Source organism: Callithrix jacchus, chromosome 10 (assembly GCF_049354715.1).
Source record: "Callithrix jacchus isolate 240 chromosome 10, calJac240_pri, whole genome shotgun sequence".
Taxonomy (NCBI): domain Eukaryota; kingdom Metazoa; phylum Chordata; class Mammalia; order Primates; family Cebidae; genus Callithrix; species Callithrix jacchus.
In genome coordinates this window covers 34378336-34403472 of record NC_133511.1, presented here as the reverse complement: position 1 = coordinate 34403472, position 25137 = coordinate 34378336, and the positions used below count along the sequence as shown (strand labels likewise).

The window sequence follows — 25137 nt, the reverse complement described above, 5'->3', positions numbered from 1 at the left end:
CGTGTACCTGTAATTCCAGCTACTTGGGAGGCTGAGTCATAAGAATTGCTTGAAACTGGAGGCAGAGGTTGCAGTGAGCTGAGATCACACTAGCCTGGGTGACAGAGTAAAACTGTGTCTCAGAACAAAAAAGTACATGGGAGGATGTGCATAGGTTGCATAGAAATGCCACATCATTTTATGTCAAGGACTTGACCACCCACCGATTTTGGTATCCATGGGGGCCCTGGAATCAGTCCTCCACGGATGCCGAGGGATGACTGTATGAGAATATTGGGAACTAAACACAGCATGGTTCAGTTGAGTGGGATGTGAGCTAGACAAGGGTCTGACTTCAGAGTCTGACCTTCTGCAACTTAGTATATTGGGGCAACTCACTGTCTCTGTCTCAGCCTGGTGGTTTTTACGGGGAATGACCCTAAAATCAGCCAAGTGTGGGCTCTGACACCCTGTGATCAAAGCCTCCAGGGAAAAAAAGGTCTGAGTTTACCAGGGAATGCCTTGGGAGAGGATCTAAGCCACTGAAAGAAGAGGAAGAAGATTGGGAAGCAACTGTGCTGGAAGCAGGGAGGCTGCGGCTGTGGGGTCCTGAGAGCCAGCAGGGACTTTGCCAAGCTCTGGTGCTGCCTGAACACTGTCAAGGGGGACAAGGAAGCCTTCCATGGCTGCAGGGATGGGAAGATCTAATCTGAAAAACCATGGTAACAAGGCAGCCAAGGCCAGACTGTACGTCTCCTGTGTTCACTGAGCCAGATCGGGGCCTCGGAGGGGAGTTGAATGGTAATTTCTTTTTTTTTTTTTTTTTTTTTTTTTTTGGTTTTGAGATGAGTCTCGCTTTGTCTCCCAGGCTGGGGTCCATTGGCACAATCTCTGCTCACTGCAACCTCCATCTCCCAGGTTCAAGTGATTCTCCTGCCTCAGCCTCCCAAGTAGCTGGGATTACAGGTACATGCCACCACACCCAGCTGATTTTTGTATTTTTAGTAGAGACAGGGTTTTGCCACATTGGCCAGGCTGGTCTCGATTCTTCTGACCTCAGGTGATCCATCCACCTCAGTCTCCCAAACTGCTAGGATTACAAGCTTGAGCCACCGGGCCCAGCCAGTAAATTTTAAAACCAAAAACAAACACTGCTAGCTGAAAAAGACTAATTGAGGGCAGCCACACAGCCTCTGGGAAAAGTTAGGGAGGGAAACTACTCTCTGACCTTGTCCAACTCCAGAAGCCACAGCTGTAAGGCAGGAGCCAGCATGTGGATGCAGTCCGGCCCTGCCCTCCTCCCCACTTTGCCCAGCTGGGGAGCCCTGCTCCTCCCCTCCTGGCCTCCAGCCAGAGGTCTCTGCTTGGGCACGGCTGCAGAGTCAAGGGTGGAGTCAGGATGGCTCAGGCCAGCCGTGCAGCCCTGCACCTTGCGTGGCAGCCTAAGAAGGAGTTCAGTTGAGACCGAATCTCATCAGCTTCCTGAACATGAGAAGTCAGGGGCCAGCAGGGGCTGAGCCACCAGAAAGGACAGCAAGCAGGACAGCAGTTATGCCCAGGCCTGAGACATCTCTCCATGAAGGAGCAAGGGGGACAGAAGAGATGACGTTTATCCTACAGGTCAGAAACCTTCAAGCTGAGAGCCACATCACTAAGTTCTCGAAGCATTATTTACAGTGGAGGAAGATTTACCAACCCCAGCTTTAATGAGAACCGTGGGTCACAGAGATAGAAAACAGAAAGGAATAGCCCTTTAACATCATGTTCTATCTTCTAATAAATTATTTAGGTACGTCTCGGCCTGGCATGGTGGCTCACACCTGTAATCCCAGCACTTTGGGAGGCCGAGGTGGGTGGATCACGAGGTCAGGAGTTCAAGACCAGCCTTGCCAAGATAATGAAACCCTGGCTCTAATAAAAATACAAAAATTAGCCAGGTATGGTGGCAGGTGCCTGCAATCCCAGCTACTGAGGATGCTGAGGCAGGGAATTGCTTGAACCAGGAAGGTGGAGGTTGCAGTGAGCCAAGATTGTGTCACTGCACTCCAGCCTGGGTGACAGAGCAACACTCCATCTCAGAAGAAAACAATGTCATTTAGATACATCTTGTTGTCCTGACTGTTGTAAATTCACAGAGAAAATGAACTTGATCTACAGTTGAACCTTGAACAACACAGGTTTAAACTATGCAGATCCACTTATACTCAGACTTTTGTAACACAAGTTACAACCAATATAACTCCCTTCCCTGCCTCCGCTTCCATCTCCTCCACCTCTTCTGCCACCCCTGAGTCGAAAAACCAACTCCTCCTCCTCCTCAGCCTTGCTCAACATGAAGTTGATGAGGATGAAGACCTTTATGACGATCCATTTCTGCTTAATGAAAAGTCAACATATTTTCTGTTCCTTCTGATTTTCTTAGTAACATTTTTTTTCTGAAGCTTACTTTATTGTAAGAATATAGTATATAATAGATATACAAAACCTGCATTAATCAAACTGTTTATTATCAGTAAGGCTTCCAGGCAAATATTAGTCACTAAATTTTGAGGAAGTCGAAAGTTATATGCAAATTTCAGCCAGGCAGGGGGCCGGCACCCCTCAGCCCTTCATGTTCACAGGCCAACTGCATATTCTCAGAATGCACAGTGCCCAGCTATTCACCCATGCAGCCAGGAACCAGAAAAGGACGCCAGAAAAGAGACAGGTGGAGAAAGAGGCCAAATCCAGGGCCTCTTACCTTGTGGAGATAGGGCATGTATTTTTTATCCTTATTGAATGAGCCGTATTCATTCTCCACTTGCACCGCGATGACAGGGCCTCCCTGGCGGTACTGAGAGACAAGCAGAGGAGGGTTAAAGAGTGAGGCTATTCGGAGCAAAAGCCTGAAGTCTGTGGGTTTGCTGCTAAAGGCTGCACAGCTGGTGAGGCAGGCGCTGGTCCATGGCCCCTGCAGTCTGCACGTTCTGCTCCAGCACCAGAGTTAGAGTCTGCTGGGTCACTAGCTGCTGCGGGAGCTGCCTTCCCGAGTGTGTTGCAGATACATGATTGCCACAGTTTTCCCTCTGTCTCTCACATTCGCTACTTGAATTTGAGTCCTCAGACCCACGAATACACCTGCTTCCACATTCATCCACATTCCCTCCTCCCTCCAGGCTTAGGGTCATGCCATCACTTGTGTGTGGGTCCCCTGGCTTTCCACAGGCCACTCAGGAATGTGGCTCTGGGCACAGTCCCTCTCCCCTCTGTGCCTTTGACCTTCCTTCACAACAGGCTGACCTCCATGATCATGGAAACTTACCCAGGACCCTCTGCATCAGAAAGAGATGGAGGCAGGGACCCAGGAACATTCCCCTCTTCCCACTCTCCTTGCTAAGAACCACACTTCCTGGAAGAGTTACCAGTCGTCTACACCCATATCTTCTGCTCAAACCCCCTTGAGAAAACTTCCAGTCCGTCAAGGCATCCAGAACATCAACAATGACTGCCACCATTTATGCTAAACTCAAAACACTTTTCAGAGTATCCTCTTTCGGGGTCTTTCTTCTCCTTGGAGGCCAGCCACAGGGAAGGCAGCCTGAGCGCTGGCAAGCCAAGCTCTGACCTTTTTGTCCTGACATATAGCAGGCCCGTGGTCCCCACTGCCTACAGCATAAATGTCCTGCTTAGACTACGTTCTTTCCTCTTGGACAAAGGAATGCTGGCTCCGAGAACACAAAGGAAGGAGAATGGGCATGATGTCAGATCTTCCTTGGTAGGTTCCCCTCTGCCTCCTTCCCACCTCACCCACTGGCTTCCCGCAGCTCCTACTGCGATGCTGTTTGCCTCCACGGGCAGCACCACGCCTGTCCCCACAAATGGATGCATGACATCTCCACTGTGCCTGGGACACTCAACAGTGACCACACAGGGCCTGGTGCTCAGCAATTACTCGCTGGATGGTCATAAATATTCTCAGCTAGTGAGTTGAGAACAATTGTTTTCATTATTGAACCAGCCTGAAGGGTAAGATGTCTAAAAACCCCATTGCAGGGGAATTCCCAGTAAGTCTTAGGAAATAAACAGGATAAGAAGAATAAAAGTCCCAAGTAAACCAGTAATGCACTCCAAAAATTATTTTCACATAATGATTAATAAAGATAACCAATTCAGTAAAGGGACCTTAAAAGACAAATGATTTATCAATAATTTATTATAAGGTATAGGGCATTACATTTCATTTACATTTATAATTCCTTGCTTCTTAAAAAATGTCCTAGGATTTCCCACCCCCACAATTCAATGGGATGCCTATACATTTGCTTTCCTTGTTACATACATATGAGTGTGAATGGCATTTGTACTTATGCTGAAACTTCCATCCAAATGTTCAGTCTTTCTTGTTTTAAGGCATACGCCTACCACTGAGCACCACCTAGATTGCAGAAATGCAACCAGACACATACAGCTTCAGCCCTTCAAACAAATGATGTACCTCAACTCCACCTAACAGAGCACAGGTGCCATGCATCGCCGTCCTTATGGCGTAAGCCAGTTTAACCCTAAAGACAAGGTTTTCTTCCTCTCAGCAGTGCCGGTCTCTCAAAGCTGTATTGCAGCAATACCATTGCTAAGCTCTCTCTCACATTCTTCCTATCTTATCCCTCGATTCTTCTCTTTATAATTATCCTAATAAGAACAACTCACAGGCCAGGCACAGTGGCTCATGTGTAAACCCAGCACTTTGGGAGGCTGAAGCAGGCAGATCACCTGAGTTCGAGATCAGTCCAGGCAAAATGACAAAACCCCATCTCTACTAAAAATACAAAAATTAGCTGCGCATGGTGGTGGGTGCCTGTAATCCTAGCTATTCAGGAGGCTGAAGCAGGAAAATCGCTTGAACCCAAGAGGCGGAGGTTGCAGTGAGCCGAGATTGCACCACAGCACTCCAGCCTGGGCCACAGAGTGAGACTCCATCTCAACAACAAAAAAAGGGGGAATAGCTCACATTTCATGATTCAGAATTAGTTACATAGGCCTAGATCTGTATGTTGGCCATGTTTTCTCCCAAACAGAAGAGTAAGATGAGTTATCAGCCGACTACCTAAAAATCCAGGTGGTTTTTGTTTTGTTTTTGAGGCAAGGACTTGATCTGCCACCCAGGCTGGAGTGCAGAGGCACCATCTCAGGTCACTGCAACTGGGCTCAAGCCATCCTTCCACCTCAGCTTCAGGAGTAGTTTGGACTACAGGTGCGTACCATGCTCTCAAATGTTTGTATTTTTTGTAGAGATGTGGTCTCACTCTATTGCTCAGGCTGGCCTTGTACTCCTGGGTTCAAGCAGTCCTCCACTTTGGCCTCCCAAAGTGCTGGGCTTAGAGCCATGAGCCACCACGCCAGGCCATAATCTAGATATTTATCCCATCTCAAGGTACATTAAGAGATGTGTCCTTAAACTAGGATTTATTTTTCTTAATAACCATGTGCATCTTCTCATTTGGAAGAGTTATATTGTTTAAATTAAAGGAATATTATAATGATCAAATAATGCTGTCTTGTAGACTGCACAGGACAATGTTCTTTTTCCTTTTTTTGTCACAGACCTGACTGTGTGCTCTAGGTTGCGATGGTGAAAATGAAGGCATTTTTTATCAAGTACATGAGGTCTGAGTATGCCATAAAGAAGGCAACGAATGGCACCTGTGCTCTTCCCATCTGTGGGACTAAATCAAACTAGAATGCAGGCAATAGCAAGGAGACTTACACAGATACAGAACGGTGAGGGGGGTGCAAGTTATTTTTTTACGACATAAATGAGAAATCCAAATGTCCATAAGTAGGATATGAATTCCTGTTTTTTGTTTTTTTGTTGTTGTTTGTTTGTTTGAGACAAAGTCTCACTCTGTCGCCCAGGCTGGAGTGCAGTAGAGCGCTCTCAGCTCACTGTAACCTCCACTTCCCAGGTTCAAGCGATTCTCCTGCCTCAGTCTCCCAAGTAGCTGGGATTACAGGTATGTGCCATCATACCCAGCTAACTTTTTTGTATTTTTAGTAGAGACGGGGTTTCCCCATGTTGTTCAGGCTGGTCTCAAACTCCTGACCTCAGGTGATCCACCTGCCTCATTCTCCAAAAGTGCTGAGATTACAGGAGTGAGCCACTGTGACCAGCCTGAATTCCCGTCAAATGAATTGTAATATATCTCTACTATGGAATACTGTGCAGGCACTAAAAAGAGTGGCTGATTTCGAATATATGTATTTCAAGTAACAAAAGAAAAATGCCTGAGGGGAATCATATATTTTTATATTTAAAAGGATATACATATTTTTTTCTTTTGAATCAGAGTCTCACTCTGTTTCCCAGGCTGGAGTGCAGTGGCATAATCTCAGCTCACTGCCACCTCCACCTCCCGGGTTCAAGCAATTCTTCCACCTCAGCCTCCCGCATAGCTGGGACTACAAGCACCTGCCACCATGTAGGGCTAATTTTTTTCGTATTTTTAGTAGAGACGAGGTTTCACCATGTTGGACAGGCTGGTTTTGAATTCCTGACCTTGTGATCCACCCACTTCAGCCTCCCAAAGTGCTGGGTTTACAGGTGTGAGCCACCACACCCAGCCACATTTTTTTAAATGTAAAAGCATGTACGTGTCTGTGTGTTCATGTCTCTGTGTACATAGACATGTATGTATAATTTGCTTCCATGTTGATAATAACACTAAAAAGAGACACAAAATCATTGGTTGTCTCCTGAAAGGACAACTAAATGGCTTTGGGACAGGGTGGAAGGGGAGACTTTTATCTGACCATAAATTCCTTTGTACTTTCAGAGCCTTTTTGCCTTGTTAAGAGTGGAAAGAAGCAGTGGGAAGATTAGGGAGCATGGGAAACAGCAAGTTCACATGGACAACCAGGACACTCCTTTGCGCAGTCCCCACCTTGTATGATGAGACTTTCTAGAAACCCTGGGAGAAGCACACAAGGACAACGAGGACAGGACGGGTCAATGCATCTATCCTTAAGACGAGGATCCGGAACTCAAGGCTACAAGAAAGTCAGCTCATTTGCTCATGGAGACTGCATGTGGCTCTTTGGTGATCAAGCCAAAGCAAACTCTTTCCCTAAAGTGCCCGTAAGAAAGACGGAGGAGGTAATTTGGCTTTACCTGGAGAGGAATCACTCTGGGAATCAGGTGGTCAAAATACTTCTCAACTGCTTCAATGAAGCCCTTGTTAGTTGTCCTCAACAGCAACTGAGGGTCTTGCAGGAGCCAGCTGGGGGTAAGAGGGGCAGGCTCAGGGTCTGAGATGGAAAGGCAGGGGGAAGGAGGAGTGGGCTCAGAGCTGCCCGGCTCGCTGCACATCTGCCCAGCTGCCTCACAGTCCCGTAGCACTCAGGGGTCCTGGAAGGATCTGTGCCACGTGACACTTTCATGCCATTCTCGTAGACTTGTGGGATTTGGAAGGAAACACCTGCCTCCACCTCCAAGGCACTTCGCAACTTTAGAAGAGCCTTCAGCTCCCTTTGGTCCAACTGAGGGGCTGGCCTGTCAAGGCTCTTACAGTCATGTGTTAAAGAGCTTTTTCTTCTAGCATCTGTTGAACACTCTCCATTATTTTTCAGCTTATTAAAAACAGTTTTCTTGGGGACAACCTCTGTTCCTTAGGGACAGTGTGGCATTTCCACTAAGAGCTAAGTCTTCAGGTTCAGGGTGGGAGCCTGTGTACCAATGACACCCCACCCTCTCCAGGTGAGCAGGAAAGTGTCAGGCAGGCCTCCAGCCAAGCCATGCCAGCGGTTATTGTTTCCCAAAAACTCTGCTCCCCTCAGCTTGGGCTTCCTCTGCCCCTGAGCTGGATGGGAGTAGGAACTCACCTGGAGAAAAGCAAAGGCCTCATTTGACTCTAAGGTGCAAGAGGTGCTCTCTGGAGGCAGAGCCTCAGATTCTCCAGGGAGCCCTGCCTGCCACAGGGGTGGCAGAGAGGAGTCTTGGAGTCTCATCCTGACCCTCAGCAGTCTGGGCTGGGGGCCAGCATCACAGAGGAGAGAACAAGGCAAAGAAAAGCAAGAGGGAGTAGGGAGGGGAGCTGAGGGTGGTCTCACTGCGTGGAGAAGGCAGCCTTCCCCTTGCAAAATAAGCAAAAGATCAGAAGTTTTCAAAAGAAGTCCAGAGTTGTCAGAACCTTCCCTTGCAGGACATGAAGCTTCTGGTCCCTTTCTTCCCAGGGCATTTTGAGAAGGACAGAGGGGGCCACAGCCCCTCCTGCATGGGGAATGAAGAGTGGGAGCCTCCTGTGGCCACCTCTCCCCACACACACCGTCTTGGCTGCATGCCCAAGGCCCCAGCACCAATGCCTGGAGCTTCTCATCTGTGAATGGGGGATGACAACGGCACCCACCCCTCACCGCAGCACCACAGGCTTCATAGGAGACGACGCAGGCACAGTGCCTGGCGTGGTGCAGCATACCTCCTATCTGCTCCATGAATAAAGGTTATTTTCCTTGTTACTAGATTAAAATTCACTTTTTGTAAAGCAAGTACTTCACTACAACCACGATTTTGAGATTATAGCCCCACTTACCTGGGCAAACCACCGAGGTCAATCTCACTGCAGATGTAGGGGCCTGGACGCAGAATCACCCACAGCCCAATCTCTGAGGCCATCAGGACGAAGGCCCTAGAGGGGTCCACATCATCAGCCCCTCCCATGACAGCCGATGGTGAGGCTAGGTGGGGCTGCATGCATCACAGGGTGGAGGAGCTGCCCGGTGGTGTGAAGGGACAGCTCGGCCCCACCCCCACAGAGCAGGGACTTCCACACCAGGTTGAAGGCCTGAGCTGCTCCTAGCCTCAGAGTCTCTGCAGTGCCCCATCAGGGGCCTGAGGAGGAAAGGTATCAGCCAGAGCACAGGGGTCTTCACAGTGAACCTGACCCCAGCAGCCTTGCTAGCCTAGAGGGGCCTCCCTTTCCCAGCCCAGGAGGTTGGACCCCATGCAGAGTTGGGGTCTTCTGCCCCTCTGGGTTGCAGTGGAGAGGTGAGGCCCAGAGGCTGAAGGCCCAGACCCTCTGGGTGACAGGCCATGGTTGAAGAGCATCTGGGTCCTGGGTGCAGGGCCTCTCATAGTCCTAGAACAGGGCTCCAGACCTGGGTCCCTCCCTGGTTCTCTTTGCTAATCCACCCCCCGTAACTGCCTATCTGCCCCTGGCCAAGTCACAGCAGCAGCATCACCACATACTCCAGGTCCAGGTTCCCAGAGAAGTCAAATCTGCCTCTTTCTGGCTCATGCAGGTTCCACGGAACATAGCTGGAAGAGATGAAAGGGAAGTATGATGAGTATCTTCTTACTTCTTCCTCCAAATTGTTAGGTCCACCCCAAATCCAATCCAAAATGATGCACGGCTCTATTATGAAATAAATTGAAGTTTCCAATGGAAATTAAACCTCTATTACACTAACCATGACTATCTTTAATAGTTCCTTGCTCTGTTATCCAATTGTGGTTCAAGCTGCGAATGATCCTCTGATGCTAGATTTTTTTGGGATTTATATATAAATTATTCTACTCACTGCCCTATTCTTTGTAACACCTGTTAAAGGTATAAGTAAAAAAAAAAAAAGAGAACAAAAACAAAAATGTCTACATCTGCCTTACAAGTTATTGCTATGAGTTAGTCAAAATAAGAATAAATGTGGAGTTTCTGTGAAGATAGTGGAGATATAGTATATCTAGTAAGCGTCCTACTATCTTTAGACCTTAGCAAGAAGGGCCCCTGCAGGACCCTCCCCCAAAGGCCTATGAGTACAAATTTTATCAGATATACTAGACATGGTTCACTAGGCAACTGTTATTTTTTGTGTCACTAGCAACATTTTTTAGTGGTATGCCCCTAATATCATGTTTCCTATAAGCCCAATCATTTTTATTACACAATTTTGTGCAGTGCAGAGATTTTCAACAATACATTGTAGAACTGACTGTATGACCCACCAAGAAGATATACTAATCACGGCCTTCTATGAACTTAACAACATAGCTTGTTGTATGTTGTAAGTTACGACATAGCTTGTTGTGTGTTATAAGTTACGACATAGCTTGTTGTGTGTTGTAAGTTACGACATAGCTTGTTGTGTGTTGTAAGTTACGACATAGCTTGTTGTGTGTTGTAAGTTACGACATAGCTTGTTGTGTGTTGTAAGTTATGACATAGCTTGTTGTGTGTTGTAAGTTACGACATAGCTTGTGTGTTGTAAGTTACGACATAGCTTGTTGTGTGTTGTAAGTTATGACATAGCTTGTTGTGCGTTATAAGTTACGACATAGCTTGTTGTAAGTAAAGGAGAAGCTGACTGAATTAGAAAGAATATGGTTACATCAGTTATCAACACAGTGAAAAATTTAAAGTACCCCTCTTAGAAATAAAGAAAATAAGCAGCCAAAAACACATGTAAGGTTATAGATTTGAACAGCATGATTAAAAGGCTTCACCTAATAAATAGCGAGAGAACCCAGTAGCCAACAGATGGAACATTTACATTCCTTTAAAAAGTGCATCTGTAGAACTAAGTATGAAAAAAGAATGTAAAATTTAAAAGACCAAACACAATTTAAAATGCGTGAAACAGTTGTAAAATATTGGCAGGTACTATGTCACAAAGTAAATCTCAACAAATTCCAAAAACCTATATCACACAGTCCAGGATCCCAAAACAAAGGCAAATAAATTTTAAAATTACTGTTTAAAATAGTAAAAATTGAGATTTCTGGTAAGATGGCTGAATAGGAACAGCTCCTGTGTGTAGCTCCCAGCAAGAGCAATGCAGAAGATCTCCGCACTTCCAACTGAGGTACCTGGTTGATCTCATTGGAACTGGTTAGACAGTGGGTACAGCCCAAGGAGGGTGAGCTGAAGCAAGGGGGGGCATCACCTCACCTGGGAAGCACAAGGGGCCAAAGAACTCCCTCTCCTAGCCAAGGGAAGCCATTAGGGACTTTTCCTGGCACTTTGGCACTCTGGTTCAGATACTGCACTCTCCCCATGGTCTTCACAATCCGCAAACCAGGAGATTCCCTCCAGTGCCTAGAACACCAGTGCCCCAGGTTTCCAGCACAAAACTTGGCAGGAATTTGGGAAGACACTGAGCTAGCCGCAGCAGGTTTTTTCTTTTTTCATAACCCTGTGGTACCTGGAATGCCAGTGAGACAGAATCACTCATTCCCCTGAAAAGGGGGCTGAAGCCAGAGAGCCAAGTGGGTCTTCGTCCCACCCCCACGAAGACCAGCAAGCTAAGACCCACTGGCTTGAAATTCTCACAGCCAGGATAGCAGTCTGAGCTTGACCTGGCACATTAGAGCTCAGTGCAGGGAGGGGCATCCACCATTGCTGAGGCTCGGGTAGGTGGTTTTAACCTTGCCTATGTAAACAAAGTCACGGGGAAGTTTACACAGTGACTGGGCAGAGCCCACGACAGCTCAGCAAGGCCACTGCAGGCAGACCGTGTCACTGGACTCCCTTCTTACTGGGCAGAGCATCTCTGAAAAAAGGCAGCAGCCTATCAAGGTCTTATAAGTAAAGCCCTGACCTTCCTGGGACAGAGCACCTGGGAAAAGGAGCAATTACGGTTAAACATCCTGCCCAGCAGCTCTGAAGGGAGCAACGGATCTCCAAGCATGGCTCTCAAACTCTGATAAGGGATAGATTGCCCCCTCAGGTGGCTCTCTGACCCCTGTGTATCCTGACTGGGAGGCATCTCCCAGCAGGGGTTGACAGACACCTCATGCAGGAGAGCTCTGGCTGGCATCTGATGGGTACCCTTCTATGACAAAGCTACCAGAGGAAAGAACAGGCAGCAATCTTTGCTGTTCTGCAGGTCCTGCTGGTGATTCACAGGCAAGCAGGGTCTGGAGCATACCTCCAGCAAACTCCAGCAGACCTGCAGCAGAGGGGCCTATTAGAAGGAAAACTAACAAACAGAAAGAAATAATTTCAACATCAACAGAAAGGACGTCCACTCAGAGACCCCATCCAAAGGTCACCAACATTAAAGACCAAAGGTTGATAAATCCACCAAGATGGGGAGAAACCAGTGCAAAAAGGATGCCAACTCAAAAAACCAGAATGCCTCTCCTCCTCCAAGGGATCACAACTCCTCACCAGCAAGGGAAAACTGGATGGAGAATGAGTTCGACAAATTGACAGAAGAAGGCTTTAGAATGTGTGTAATAACAAACTTCTCTGAGCTAAAGGAACATGTTCTAACCCAATGCAAGGAAGCTAAGAACCTTGAAAAAAGGTTAGATGAAATGCTAACTAGAATAACCAGCATAGAGAAGAACATAAATGACTTGATGGAGCTGAAAAACACAGCACAAGAACTTCATGAACCATATACAAGTTTCAATAGCCAAACTGATTAAGAAGAAAAAAGGATATCAGAGATTGAAGATCAACTCAATGAAATAGAGCAAGAAGGCAAGATTGGAGAAAAAAGTAAAAATAAATAAACAAAGCCTCCAAGAAATATGGGATTATGTGAAAAGACCTAATCTACATTTGATCAGTGTACCTGAAAGTGATGGGGAGAATGAAACCAAGTTGGAAAACACTCTTCAGGATATTATCCAGGAGAACTTCCCCAACCTAGCAGGGCAGGCCAACATGCAAATCCAGGAAATACAGAGAACACCACAAGATATTCCTCAAGAAGAGCAACCCCAAGACACATAATTATCAGATTCACCAGTGTTGAAATGAAGGGGAAAAAATGCTAAAAGAAAAAGGTCAGCCAGAGAGAAAGGTGGGGTTACCCACAAAGGGAAGCCCATCAGATTCACAGTGGATCTCTCTGCAGAAACCCTACAAGCCAGAAGAGTGGGGGCCAATATTCAACATCCTTAAAGAAAAGAATTTTCAACCCAGAATTTCATATCCAGCCAAACTAAGCTTCATAAGCAAAGGAGAAATAAAATCCCTTATGGACAAGCAAACGCTGAGAGATTTTGTCACCATCAGGCCTGCCTTACAGAAGTCCCTAAAGGAAGCACTAAACATGGAAAGGGACAACCAGAACCAGCCACTGCAAAAACATACCAAATTGTAAAGATCATCAACACAATGAAGAAATGCATCAACTAATGGGCAAAACAACCAGCTAGCATCAAAATGGCAGGATCAAATTCACACATAACAATATTAACCTTAAATGTAAATGGGCTAAATGCCCCAATCAAAAGACACGGACTGGCAAATAGGAAAAAGAGTCAAGACCCATCAGTGTGCTGTATTCAGGTAATCCATTTCATGTGCAAAGACACACATAGGCTCAAAATAAAGGGATGGAGGAATATTTACCAAGCAAATGGAAAGCAAAAAGAAAGCAGGGGTTGCAATTCTAGTCTCTGATAGAACAGACTTTAAACCAACAAAGATCAAAAGAGACAAAGAAGGGCATTACATAATGGTAAAGGGATCAATTCAACAAGAAGAGCTAACTATCCTAAATACATATATGTACCCAATACATGAGCACTTAGATATATAAAGAAAGTTCTTAATGACCTACAAAGAGACTTAGACTCCTACACAATAATATTGGGAGACTTTAACATTCCCACTGTCAATACTAGACAGATCAACAAGGCAGAAAACTAACAAGGATATCCAGGATTTGAACTCAGATCTGGACCTAACAGACATCTACAGAACTTTCCAAACCAAATCCCCAGAATATACATTCTTCTCAGCACCACATCACACTTATTCTAAAATTGACCAATAATTGGAAGTAAAATACTCCTTAGCAAATGCAAAAGAATGGAAATTGTAACAGTCTCTCAAACCACAGTGCAATCAAATTAGAACTCAGGATTAAGACACTCACGTCAAAATTGCACAACTATATGGAAACTGAACAACCTGCTCCTGAATGACTACTGGATAAATAATGAAATGAAGGCAGAAATAAAGATGTTCTTTGAAACCAACAAGAATGAAGACACAACGTACCAGAAGTGTATAAACACCTCTATGCAAATAAACCAGTAAATCTGGAAGAAATAGATAAATTTCTGGACACTTACACCCTCCTAAGACTATACCAGGAAGAAGTCGAATCCCCCAATAGACCAATAAAAAGGTCTGAAATTGAGGCAGCAATTAATAGCCTATCTACAAAAAAAGTCCAGGACCAGACTGGTTCACAGCCAAATTCTACCAGATGTACAAAGAGGAGCTGGTATCATACCTTCTGAAATGATTCCAAACAATAGAAAATGAGGGAATCTTCCCTAACTCATTTTATGAGCCCAACATCATACTGATACCAAAACCTGGCAGAGACACAACTAAAAAAGAAAATTTCAGGCCAATATCCACGATGAATATTGATGCAAAAATCCTTAATAAAATACTGGCAAACCAAATCCAACAGCACATCAAAAAGCTTATCCATCATGATCGTCGGCTTCATCCCTCGGATGCAAGCCTGGTTCAACATATGCAAATCTATAAATATAATCCACCACATAAAGAGAACGGAAGACAAAAACTGCATGATTATCTCAATAGATGTGGAGAAGGCCTTCGACAAAATTCAACAGCACTTTATGCTAAATACTCTCCATAAACTAGGTATTGATGGAACAGATCTCAATAAGAGCTATTTACAACAAACCCACAGCCAATATCATACTGAATGGGCAAAAACTGGAAGTATTCCCTTTGAAAACTGGCACTAGACAAGGATGCCCTCTCTCACTGCTACTATTCAATTAGTATTGGAAGTTCTGGCCAGGGTAATCAGGCAAGAAAAAGAAATAAAGGATATTCAATTAGAAATTGTCTCTATTCTAAGAGACAATTGTCTCTATTTGCAGATGACATGATTGTATATTTAGAAGACTCCATCGTCTTAGCCAAAAATCTCCTTAAGTTGATAAGCAACTTCAGTGAAGTCTCAGGATTCAAAATCAATGTGCAGAAATCACAAGCATTCCTATACACCAATAACAGACAAACAGAGAGCCAAATCAAGAACAAACACCCATTCACAATTGCTACAAAGAGAATAAAATACCTAGGAATACAACTAACAAAGGATGTGAAGGGCCTCTTCAAGAAGAACTACAAACCAGTACTCAAGGAAATAAGAGAGGACACAAACAGATGGAAAAACATGCCATGCTCATGGTTAGGAATAATCAATCTCTTGAAAATGGCCATAGTGCCCAAAGTAATTTATAGATTCAACACTATCCCCATCAAGCTACCACTGCCTTTCTTCATAGAATTGGAAAAAACCACCTTAAATTTCATATGGAACCAAAAATGAGTCTGCCTAGCTAAAACAATCCTAAGCAAAAATAAATAAAAGTTTTTAAAAAGCTGGAGGCATCAAGCTGCCTTACTTCAAACTATACTACAAGGCTACGGTAAGCAAAACAGCATGGTACTGGTACCAAAACAGAGATATAGACCAATGCAATAGAACAGAGGCCTCAGAAGTAATGCACACATCTACAACCACCTGATCTTTGACAAACCTGACAAAAGCAAGTGATGGGGAAAGGATTCCCTATTTAATAAATGGTGTTGGGAAAACAGTCTAGCCACATGCAGAGAGCTGAAACTGGATCTCTTCTTTATACCTTATACAAAAATTAACTGCAGATGGATTAAAGATTTAAATATAAGACCTAACACCATAAAAACCCTAGAAGGAAACATAGGCAATACCATTCCGGACATAGGCATGGGCAAGGGCTTCATGACTAAAACACCAAAAGCAGTGGTAACAAAAGCCAAAATAGACAAATGGAATCTAGTTAAACTTAAGAGGCAAAAGAAACTATCAATAGAGTGAACCAGCAACCAACAGAATGGGAAAAATCTTTTGCAGTCTACCCATGTGACAAAGGGCTAATATCCAGAATCTACAAATAACTTAAACAAATTTACAAGAAAAAAACAACCCCATCAAAAAGGGGGCAAAGGATATGAGCAAACACTTCTCAAAAGAAGACATTTATGCAGCCAACAAACATATGAAAAAAAGCTCATCATCACTGGTCATTAGAGAAATGCAAATCAAAACCACATTGAGATACCATCTCACACCAGTTAGAATGGTAAACATTAAAAAATCAGGAGACAACAGATGCTGGAGAGGATGTGAAGAAATAGGAACACTTTTACACTGTTGGTGGAAGTGTAAATTAGTTCAACCATTGTGGAAGACTGTGTGGCGATTTTGCAAGGATCTAAAACTAGAAATACCATTTGGCCCAATAATCCCATTACTGAGTATATACCCAAAGAATTATAAATCATTCTATTATAAAGACACATGCACACGTATGCTTACTGCAGCACTGTTCACAATAGCAAAGACTTGGTACCAACCCAAATGCCCATCAATGACAGAGTGGATAAAGAAAATGTGGCACATACACACCATGGAATACTATGCAGCCATAAAAAAGGGTGAGTTCATGTTCTTTGCTGGGACATGGATGAAGCTGGAAATCACCATTCTTAGTAAACTGACACAAGAACAGAAAACCAAACACCACATGTTCTCACTTAAAAGTGGGTGTTGAACAATGAGAACACATGGACACAGGGAGGGGAACATCACACACCAGGGCCTGTCAGGAGGGGAGGCTAGGGGAGGAAGAGCAAGGGGTGGAGGGGATCAGGGAAAGATAGCATTAGGAGAAATACCTAATGTAGATGACGGGGTGATGGATGCAGCAAACCACCATAGCACATGTATACTTATGTAACAAACCTGCACATTCTGCACATGTACCCCTGAACTTAAGGTATAATAATAATAATAAATATAGTAAAACTTAAAATAAATAAAACAGAAAGCATATTCCCAAATAACTAATGGAAACAACAACAAAACTTAAGAAATATTTGAAAATAAATGGCATTCAAAGCACTATACAGCAAAATTTGTGGGCTATATAATCGAAGCAGCACTCAGAGAAACATTTGTATCTCTGAATGAATATATTAGAAAACACTAAAGACTGGAAATAAGAGAAGCTAAATATTATTAACTCAGGGAAGAAAGAAGGAGGAGGAACAGGAAACTGAGGAGGAGGACAGAGAAGAGAAGGTACTAAGTTGAATAAACTAAAGAAAATGAAATTACATGTAACCCAGACCATGAAATATAAATCTGAAACATACAGAGTATTAACAAAGCTACCAGTTAGTTATTTGAAAAGACTCAAAAGAAACAGGTAAGATTTAGAAAAAAGAAAAAACAACCCAAACATACAATGTGATGTATGTAACTTCCAAGTGAGTACAGGTAAGGAAGGAAAAATTGCTCAAGTCCCAGTCAGTTCAAAAGAAGAAAGAAGGTTGGGCATGGTGGCTTATGCCTGTAATCCCAATTCTTTGGAAGCTGACGCGGGCGGATCACCTGAGGTCAGGCGTTTGAGACCAACCTGACCAATATGGTGAAACTCCGTCTCTACTAAAAATACAAAAATTATCTGGGTGTGGAGGTGAGCACCTGGAATCTCAGCTACTCGGATGCTGAAGCAGGAGGATTGCTTAAACCCAGGAGGCAGAGGTTGCAGTGAGTAGAGATCACACCACTAAACTCCAGTCTGGGTGACAGAGCAAGAGGAAGGAAGGAAGGAAGGAAGGAAGGAAGGAAGGAAGGAAGGAAGGAAGGAAGGAAGGGAGGGAGGGAGGGAGGGAGGGAGGGAGGGAGGGAGGGAGGGAGGGAGGGAGAAAAGGAGGGAAAAAAGGAGGGAAAGGAGGGAAAAAAAGGAAGGAAGAAGAAAGAAAGAAAAGAAAGAGAGAGAGAGAAAGAAAGAAAAGAAAGAAAGAAAGAAAGAAAGAAAGAAAGAAAGAAAGAAAGTTTAAGAAAAAAAAGATCTACAGGGGGAAAACAGGATGTGCTCTAGAAAAACAGAGAACATGAGTTAATAACCATTCAAAGAGCTACATCATCCCAAAAATCTTCATCTCACAACCTCAAAAGATAGTAGTCAGAGTTTACAGGTGAATCTTAAGAGAGCTTCAGGGTAAAGATAATTCTTGTGCAGAATATTTTCCATAAGTAAGAAAAGATTTACACACTTTATGAACTTATTATAAGATTGATTAAAAACTGGATGAGAATACTAACAAAAACAAAATTTTAAATCAGTTTCACTTATAGATAAACACATTCGAAATAAAATACTAGCAAATAAAGTCTATGTGTATGTAATGTGTACATATCTCGGAACCAAGCAGAGTTTATACCGGTACCATATGGTTGCTGGACTATGAGAAAATCGCTGATGTAATTCAACACTTCAAAACAAGAGTGAGGAAAAACTGTATTATCCCCCAATAGATGCAGTAGCAGCTCTCAATAAAACTTAATAATTATTTCTGATTAAATGCTTTGCATTTTAAATGAGCCAGTTATCAATTTACTCACTCTCAGCTTCAAATTCACCCTTTAGTACCAGCTCAGCAACAAGGCACAGGGCCCTCTAAGCATCTCATCCTTTACGGTAAGTGTGATGGTAAGCTAGGCACAAGATGGTGGCAGCAGGCCCTCAGGTGGACGGGGCCTCTGATTCTGGAGCAGTTTTTGCTTTTCTGTATTTGGTCATACAGGGTGGCTGGTCAGTTGTGTAGAAGTATCAGGACAACCATCATATTTCCTTTTAAAAAATTCAATGTAGTATAAGTACAACCCATAACAAGGTAGCATTAACCAAGGAAGGCAATGTAGAGTTAAATATTTTGGCATTGGCCAGGCCCAGTGGCTCACGTCTGTAATCCCAGCACTTCGGGAAGCTGAGGTGGGCAGATCATCTGAGGTCAGGAGTTGAGACCAGCCTGACCAACATGGCAAAACCCTGTCTATACAAAATTACAAAATACAAAAATACAAAATTACCCAGGCATGATGGCACATGCCTGTATTCCCAGCTACTCAGAAGGCTGAGGCAGGAACCACTCAACCACAGGAAGCGAAGGTTGTGATGAGCAAGATCGTAACATTGCACTCCAGCCTGGGCAACAAGAGTGAAACTCAGTCTCAAAAAAAAAAAAAAAAAAAATGGCATTAGCATAACCAATATAATTACAGGTGTAAAATGTTATATTATATGTCCCATAGCATTTTGCTCATACTTTTTCAGTCTTTCACTTTCCATATTGTATATCTGAGCTTCTCAGGACTACTTTTATCTTTTTTTCTGTTGTTAACTTCATGAAAACAACAGAACTTTCTAATTGCTGGTGCAATAATCTCATCAAGAAACAGATAGATAGATAGATAGATAGATAGATAGATAGATAGATAGATAGATAGATAGATAGATAGATGATAGATAGATAGATAGGTGTACAAATACACACACACACACATATATTCTGTATCATAAAATTGCCCCTGCAAAGGACACTTAGACTTAAATGTTGCCAAGCGCTGTGAGCATGCCCTCCAACCCCTGAGCAAAGCCCGCAGGTCTGCAGGCAGTGGAATTGTTCAGCAGCCGGCCTGGAGTCCCACTGTGGTCACAGCACAGCTCTGCTAACTATTACTATGTACCTTTGTCACTGCTTGACTTTGGGAAAGTGACAACCTCTCTTGGCCTGTTTTCTCATCTGCAAAAGGTGATCATAACACTGCTCACCACATACGATTGCTATAGGGATTAAATGAATTTGTCTTTCTCAAGCCTTACAGCATGTCTGGTTATGTGTAAATATGACATGAGTGTTCAGTCAATAACCAAAATCGATATCTTACTTTATAGTAGTAGAATATTTAAATGAGCATCTCTGTTTTGGCAATGGCACAATCATTATACTAAGGGTGGTCTTCCTGCTTTCCCCCTAAAATCCAGGAACACCAATCCAATGAAGTTAGCCATACATCCTTTTACATGAAGCCTCAACCATGTGCCCTTCCACAAAAGATTTTCTTGGGGTTCACTCTTCTATGCACCTTAATTAGCTCCCAGTTCTCTTGAGTTTCAAGAGTTTTCTGGAAATGGTTCTGTTATGAAGACAACTCTACTGTTCCCAATTCAAATATGATTTTTTGCAGCCAGGTAGAGTGGCTCGCACCTGTAATGCCAGCACTTTGGAAGGTGGAAGGATCGCTGGAGCTCAGGGGTTCAAGGCCAGCCTAGGCAACATAGTGAGACCTCATCTCTACAAAACATTTAAAAATCAGCTGGCATGATGGCATGGCTGTAGTCCCAGTTACTCAGGGGGCTTAGGCAGGAGGACCACTTAAGCCCAGGAGTTCAAAGCTGCAGTGAGTCATGATCATGCCACTCTAACACCGCCTCAGCAACAAAGCCCTATCTCAAAAACAAAAATTAAAAAAAAAAAACAAGAAAATACGATTTGTGGTTTGGCACAGCTTTTATTCGACTTGCCATCTGTGTGCAGGCAGGAGCCTACGTCCTGCATGTGACTTCTGTGGCATCCACGCTCACAGCTGCGTGGTCACACCTGGGGGCAATCATGCTGGGAAGGGCATTGCATGTATTAGGGAGTGTGGGTTCTGTACCCACACTGCCTGCCTCACTGCAGTTCAGACATTGCACACCATCGAACAAGCAGATTAACCTCTGTGTGCTCAGTGTCTTCCCCTGCAAAGTAGGAGTTACAAGCTCCATCTCACAGGACAGTTTCAAGGATTAAGTGAAAACATTTAGAAAGTCCATGGCTGTCAGCACCTACTAAATGCATGTGACCTTTTGTCAGCATATGGGTAATCACATTAAATTCATGCTCATTTATATTTCAATTCTTCTGATTGACTAAACTGGGTTCCTATTTCTTTTTGCCAACATTACTGAGTACATATGCATGGCGGGCATTATGACAGGCATTGCACTTAAAGAAGGTAAAGATTTTATCCCCTTTAAACATCAATACAACCTTATGAGGCAATTCTTATTCTGCCCATTTACTGACGAGGACACCAGGCCTTGATGCGATGCTTAGTTGGAGGCAGAGCTGGGACTGAAAGTCACGTCTACCTGCCTCTAAATTCTGTTATCTTAATCACTAGCTGACAGTGTTCATTCTGTTCATGCCTTTAAATTTCACTTTAGCAATGCTGGTATTTCCTTACATGGTCATTTTTGATACTGCCATTATTCCTCTACCTGTTCATCTTCACAAACATAAATAAAAATTGTTGACGGTGTGCAGTGGCTTATGCCTCTAATCCCAGCACTTCAGCAGGCTGAGGTGGATGAATTGCTTGAGTCCAGGAGTTTGAGACCAGCTCAGGCAACATGGCAAAACCCCATCTCTACAAACAATTCAAAAAATTAACCTGTTGTGGTGGCGTACACTTGTGGCCCCAGCTAATCATGAGGCTGAGGCGGGAAGATCACCTGAGCCTGAGAAGTAGAGGCTGTCATGAGCTGAGATCATGCCACTGCACTCCAGCCTGAGCAAGAGTGAGACCCTGTGCCCCCAAAAATTGTTTTAAAACCATGTATGCATCTGTAAGTACATGTTTATCTGTAAGTGTGCCTTAAGCTTATGTCATTAAACTGAGTGCTCTTAGGGATCCTGGTATTCCTTCGTTAGACAGATTCCTGAGGAAATAACCTCCTTCCTTTAGCTTCTTCCACTGACCCCTATCCAAGTCTTTAATCACAGAGCAAACTCAAGCTCTGAGTCAAATCACAGAGCAAACTCAAGCTCTTGAGTCAGCATGAGACTCAAGTGACAGCTGGAGGCTTAAGCATAAAAGGTATGTGATGGAAACATTCAGAAGGTAAGTCCTCACGCTGGACCCCAAAACCGAGGCTCCCGGGCAGGATGCACTTGTAGGGCAACAAGGTCATGGAGGTAAGGGGCCGGCACTCACGTGGTGACAGTGTTGAAGCCACAGGCCTTCAGCTTCAGCAGGCGGTCTCTCCAGTACTCCCTGGGCACCCGGAAATAGTGGATGGAGCCCCCGAAGATCAGGAACTTGTGGCCCTCCAGTGTGAAGTGGGGGTTACCCTGACCTGTGCTTTCAGTTCCAAGTCCCACAGATCGGTTCTTCAGCTCCAGAGGAGTCAGATGAGACCAATTAAACCTGGAGGAGGCGGGCGAGGGAAAGAAAGTGGAAAGGGAGATTGGGTTCGGGAGAGAGCTCGGAGGGACGGCTGAAACCCTAGCGGAAAAAAAAAAAAAAAGTTCTTGTTAGTGGGGCGTGTTCTGTGCACACTGGTGACATTATTTTCTCCAAGAAAGAAGAGATCGCTCCCCTCTCTCCCCAGAAATATAGCTCTCAGGCAAACCTTGGCTGGGGCGGATGCACTTTTCCAAACACATGGTTCTCTTCCTGTTTAAACCGAGGACCAAAACCTGATAAGATAAACGGCAGGAAAAAGATGCCCACCATTCTCTTCCAGGAGAGACACGGACTGAAATGAGAAAGGATAACAGTGTCAAGGGGAAGGTGCTGGTCCTACCAAGCGGCAAGGGCTGGGCAGCTGCGCCCGGGGCGCTTTAGAGGCCAGAGCCCCGGAGGGGGCCCGCGAGACAGGCAGGTCTTCTAGGCGGGCTCAGGGCCAGGCGAGCCCGGCATCGCCTGGCCAATCTTCCTTGGTCACGACGGAGGCCGGGGACAGTCCTAGATCCTACAGACACGGCTGGGCCCCGCGGGCGGGTGCCCAGGAAAGGAGGAGGTGGGCGCGCTTCCACCACCAGGTTCAGGAAGGACGTGGTGCCCAGCGGCTGGAGCCCCTGGCCTGCATCCCCAACCCTGATTTTCTGGCATCTGGTCAACAGTCCCTCCACAGGGCGGGGGTAGGGAGGGGATCTTCAGGGAAAAGCTGGGGAGAGCCGGCTTGAGGACGGAGCATGGCGCAGCGCATGCCTCGGGCGCCTGGCTGGGCACAGGACCCGGGAGGTCTGGAGGCTCCCAGGCACGCGCTGGGGTGGTGGGGAGCCCGAGAGGGCGGGCTGGGCTGCGGCCGGGGCAGCAGCGATCCCTCACCTTAGGGGCGAGGACCTCATGGCTGCGAGGCCTTGGCGCCGAGGGTCTCTCGCGGTTCCCGCTCCTCTCCGCTCAGGGCTGCGCGCTGCGCGGGGAGCCGGGGCAGAAATCCGTCCCGAGGCGCGGGAGCCGGGTCAGGGTCCCAAGGCTGCGCTGTCGGGCTCTGCACCGAGAGTACAACCGAGCCGCTGGCGCTCCAGGTGTCCGCGCAGCCCGTTCGGGTGTAGACGCTTCTCGGCCCTTGGAGGGAAAGCGGGAGGGCCCGTGGGTTAACGCCCCAACCTTGGGCTTCCTGACCTGGGTCGACAGCCAGCTGGCACAGAAAGTCCCGCGCGTGGGAGAGAGGCGGAGAGAGCCCAGCGCGGGGCACAGCAGGAAGTCTCCATGCAGCGCGCTCTAGAAACCACGCGCAGATCATAAAGCAAGGATTCACAGAGGAGCACGAAGTACAGGCGAGAGTCCTCGGAAAATTCTAGTTTCCCCACACTGTTATTTCGTGATAAACGAGTAAGAATTAGAGCGCAGAGCGGTGGGAAAGCGGTTCCCTAGGCGGGAGCGGTCGGAGCACAGCTTCACAGCAGCTGCGAGCGCCGCGGAGGCTTCGGGGACAAAGTTGCCGGACAGGCAGGAGGCAGGCGCGTGGTAGGGGCGGTGGACGCCAAGCCCTGTTCAGAAAACGATGGGGACTATTACACGGTTTATAGCAGAAACTAAGCCAGGTGTTCGTTTCACGGAGATTTGCTCAGCTGCAGGGTGGAGGCTAGATGAGAACCATGTCCTCTCGGGTAGGCGCTCACGGTAATAACGCTACCCAAGAGGAGGGCACGGGTCCTGGGAAGACTTACGAGGTTAAACCCGCCGCTCTCGATAACTGAGCGCATGAGGTCGGTGATACAGAGCGAGGAGTCTGGACGGCCACATGTTTCAGGCTTAAGTAACTTGGCGGTGACGATGATTGAGACAGGAGACACAGGAAGGGATAGAGCCCGCCTGGAGGGAAAGGTGACCACTCGATTTCGGAAACGGTGATGTGAAATCCCTACAATGGAAAAAAAAAATACATCTTCTGATTTCTCCCTTTGACATCTTTGCTTCTGCCGTTTGAAAGAACAGAGCCTATACCACATCAGGTTGAAACTAGGAATGCAGTTCTCAAAGAATATTGTGTTGTGGGGAAGGGAGTTTCTCTTGTCTCATTCAATACAAGGATACTTTCCTCTCTAAAACCTTAGCTCCCTGAAAATGTCCAAATTGCCCATCTCTTCCTCATTTTTAGGTTGTAAGTAATGAACTGTTAATAATTTTGTATGTTTTGGTTTTACAGCCACACTTTATTTTTCTTTGTCAAGTTTAAAGTATTCTAGGGTTTGTGCCTTCCCACATAAAATGTAGAATAAACTTTTCTATTTCTACAAAAAGCCATGCTGGTATTTCTATAGGAATTGCAATCAACTTACAGATCAAATTGAGAATTATATCCTTATTGAGTCTTGAACCTGCAAACATGTATGTCTCTCTATTTAAATAGTCATTTTTCCACTTCATCAGAATTGTGTGATTTTTCAATATACAGCTTGTATACATGTTTTGTCAGGTTTATACTTAAATATTTCCATTGCTCTTAAGAGGTTTAAAATGTTACTATATTTTCGATTTCAGTTTTGACATGTGTTAGCATATAGAAATGTGATTGAGTTTCCCATGTCCATCTTGAATCCTGTGAGCTTGGTAACACCTACTAATTTTAAGAGGTTGTTTATAGATTACTTGGCATTTTCTACATAATTATGTCATCTGCAAATATGGACAGTTTTATTTCTTCCTTTCCAGTCTACATGGCTATTTATTCCTTTTTTGTGTGTCTTAGTATGATAACTAAAATTTCTGTGTTGAAAAAGAGTGGCAAGAAGTGACATTGTTACCTTGTCCCCAGCTGGAAAACATTCAGTTTTTCACTATTAAGTATGATGACAGCTATAGATTTCACGTACATGTTCTCTATCAAGTTGAAATAGTTTGACGGCTGGGTCTACAGTCACCAGCAATCCTGTTGTGATTTATTGGAACAAGCTATGTATCAAGAATTGTGTTTTTCTGCAGACACTGATGGAGGAATTTTGACAAACGTAGAATCAAAGAATGGATTATTGGTTCATTTGAAGGGCGACTCCTCCTGTGTCCTTTTGC

The 25137-nt window shown here is 45.0% G+C and overlaps 1 protein-coding gene across 9 annotated transcripts in view; it reads right to left on the bottom strand.

Moving 5' to 3' along the window:
• GLB1L3 (galactosidase beta 1 like 3) overlaps positions 1 to 23204 on the bottom strand; it is a 51078-nt gene extending 27874 nt beyond the window's left edge. For 5 of the 9 annotated variants that reach the window (XR_004731120.3, XM_035265147.3, XM_054241760.2 and 2 more), the window contains exons 1-7: positions 22951 to 23204; positions 22250 to 22375; positions 21832 to 22122; positions 9197 to 9265; positions 8541 to 8636; positions 7124 to 7232; positions 2720 to 2812 (exon numbers count right to left, since the gene is read on the bottom strand). Coding sequence is in view for 8 of the 9 variants with exons in the window: in XM_035265147.3 (XP_035121038.3) it covers positions 2720 to 2812; positions 7124 to 7232; positions 8541 to 8636; positions 9197 to 9265; positions 21832 to 22122; positions 22250 to 22375; positions 22951 to 22970 (804 nt within the window). In the remaining variant the exon portion in view is untranslated. The remainder of the gene's footprint in view (positions 1 to 2719; positions 2813 to 7123; positions 7233 to 8540; positions 8637 to 9196; positions 9266 to 21831; positions 22123 to 22249; positions 22376 to 22950) is intronic. The other 4 variants (XM_035265154.3, XM_035265155.3, XM_035265156.3 and 1 more) reach the window with 2 other exon arrangements.
• Positions 23205 to 25137: the final 1933 nt, after the last annotated feature.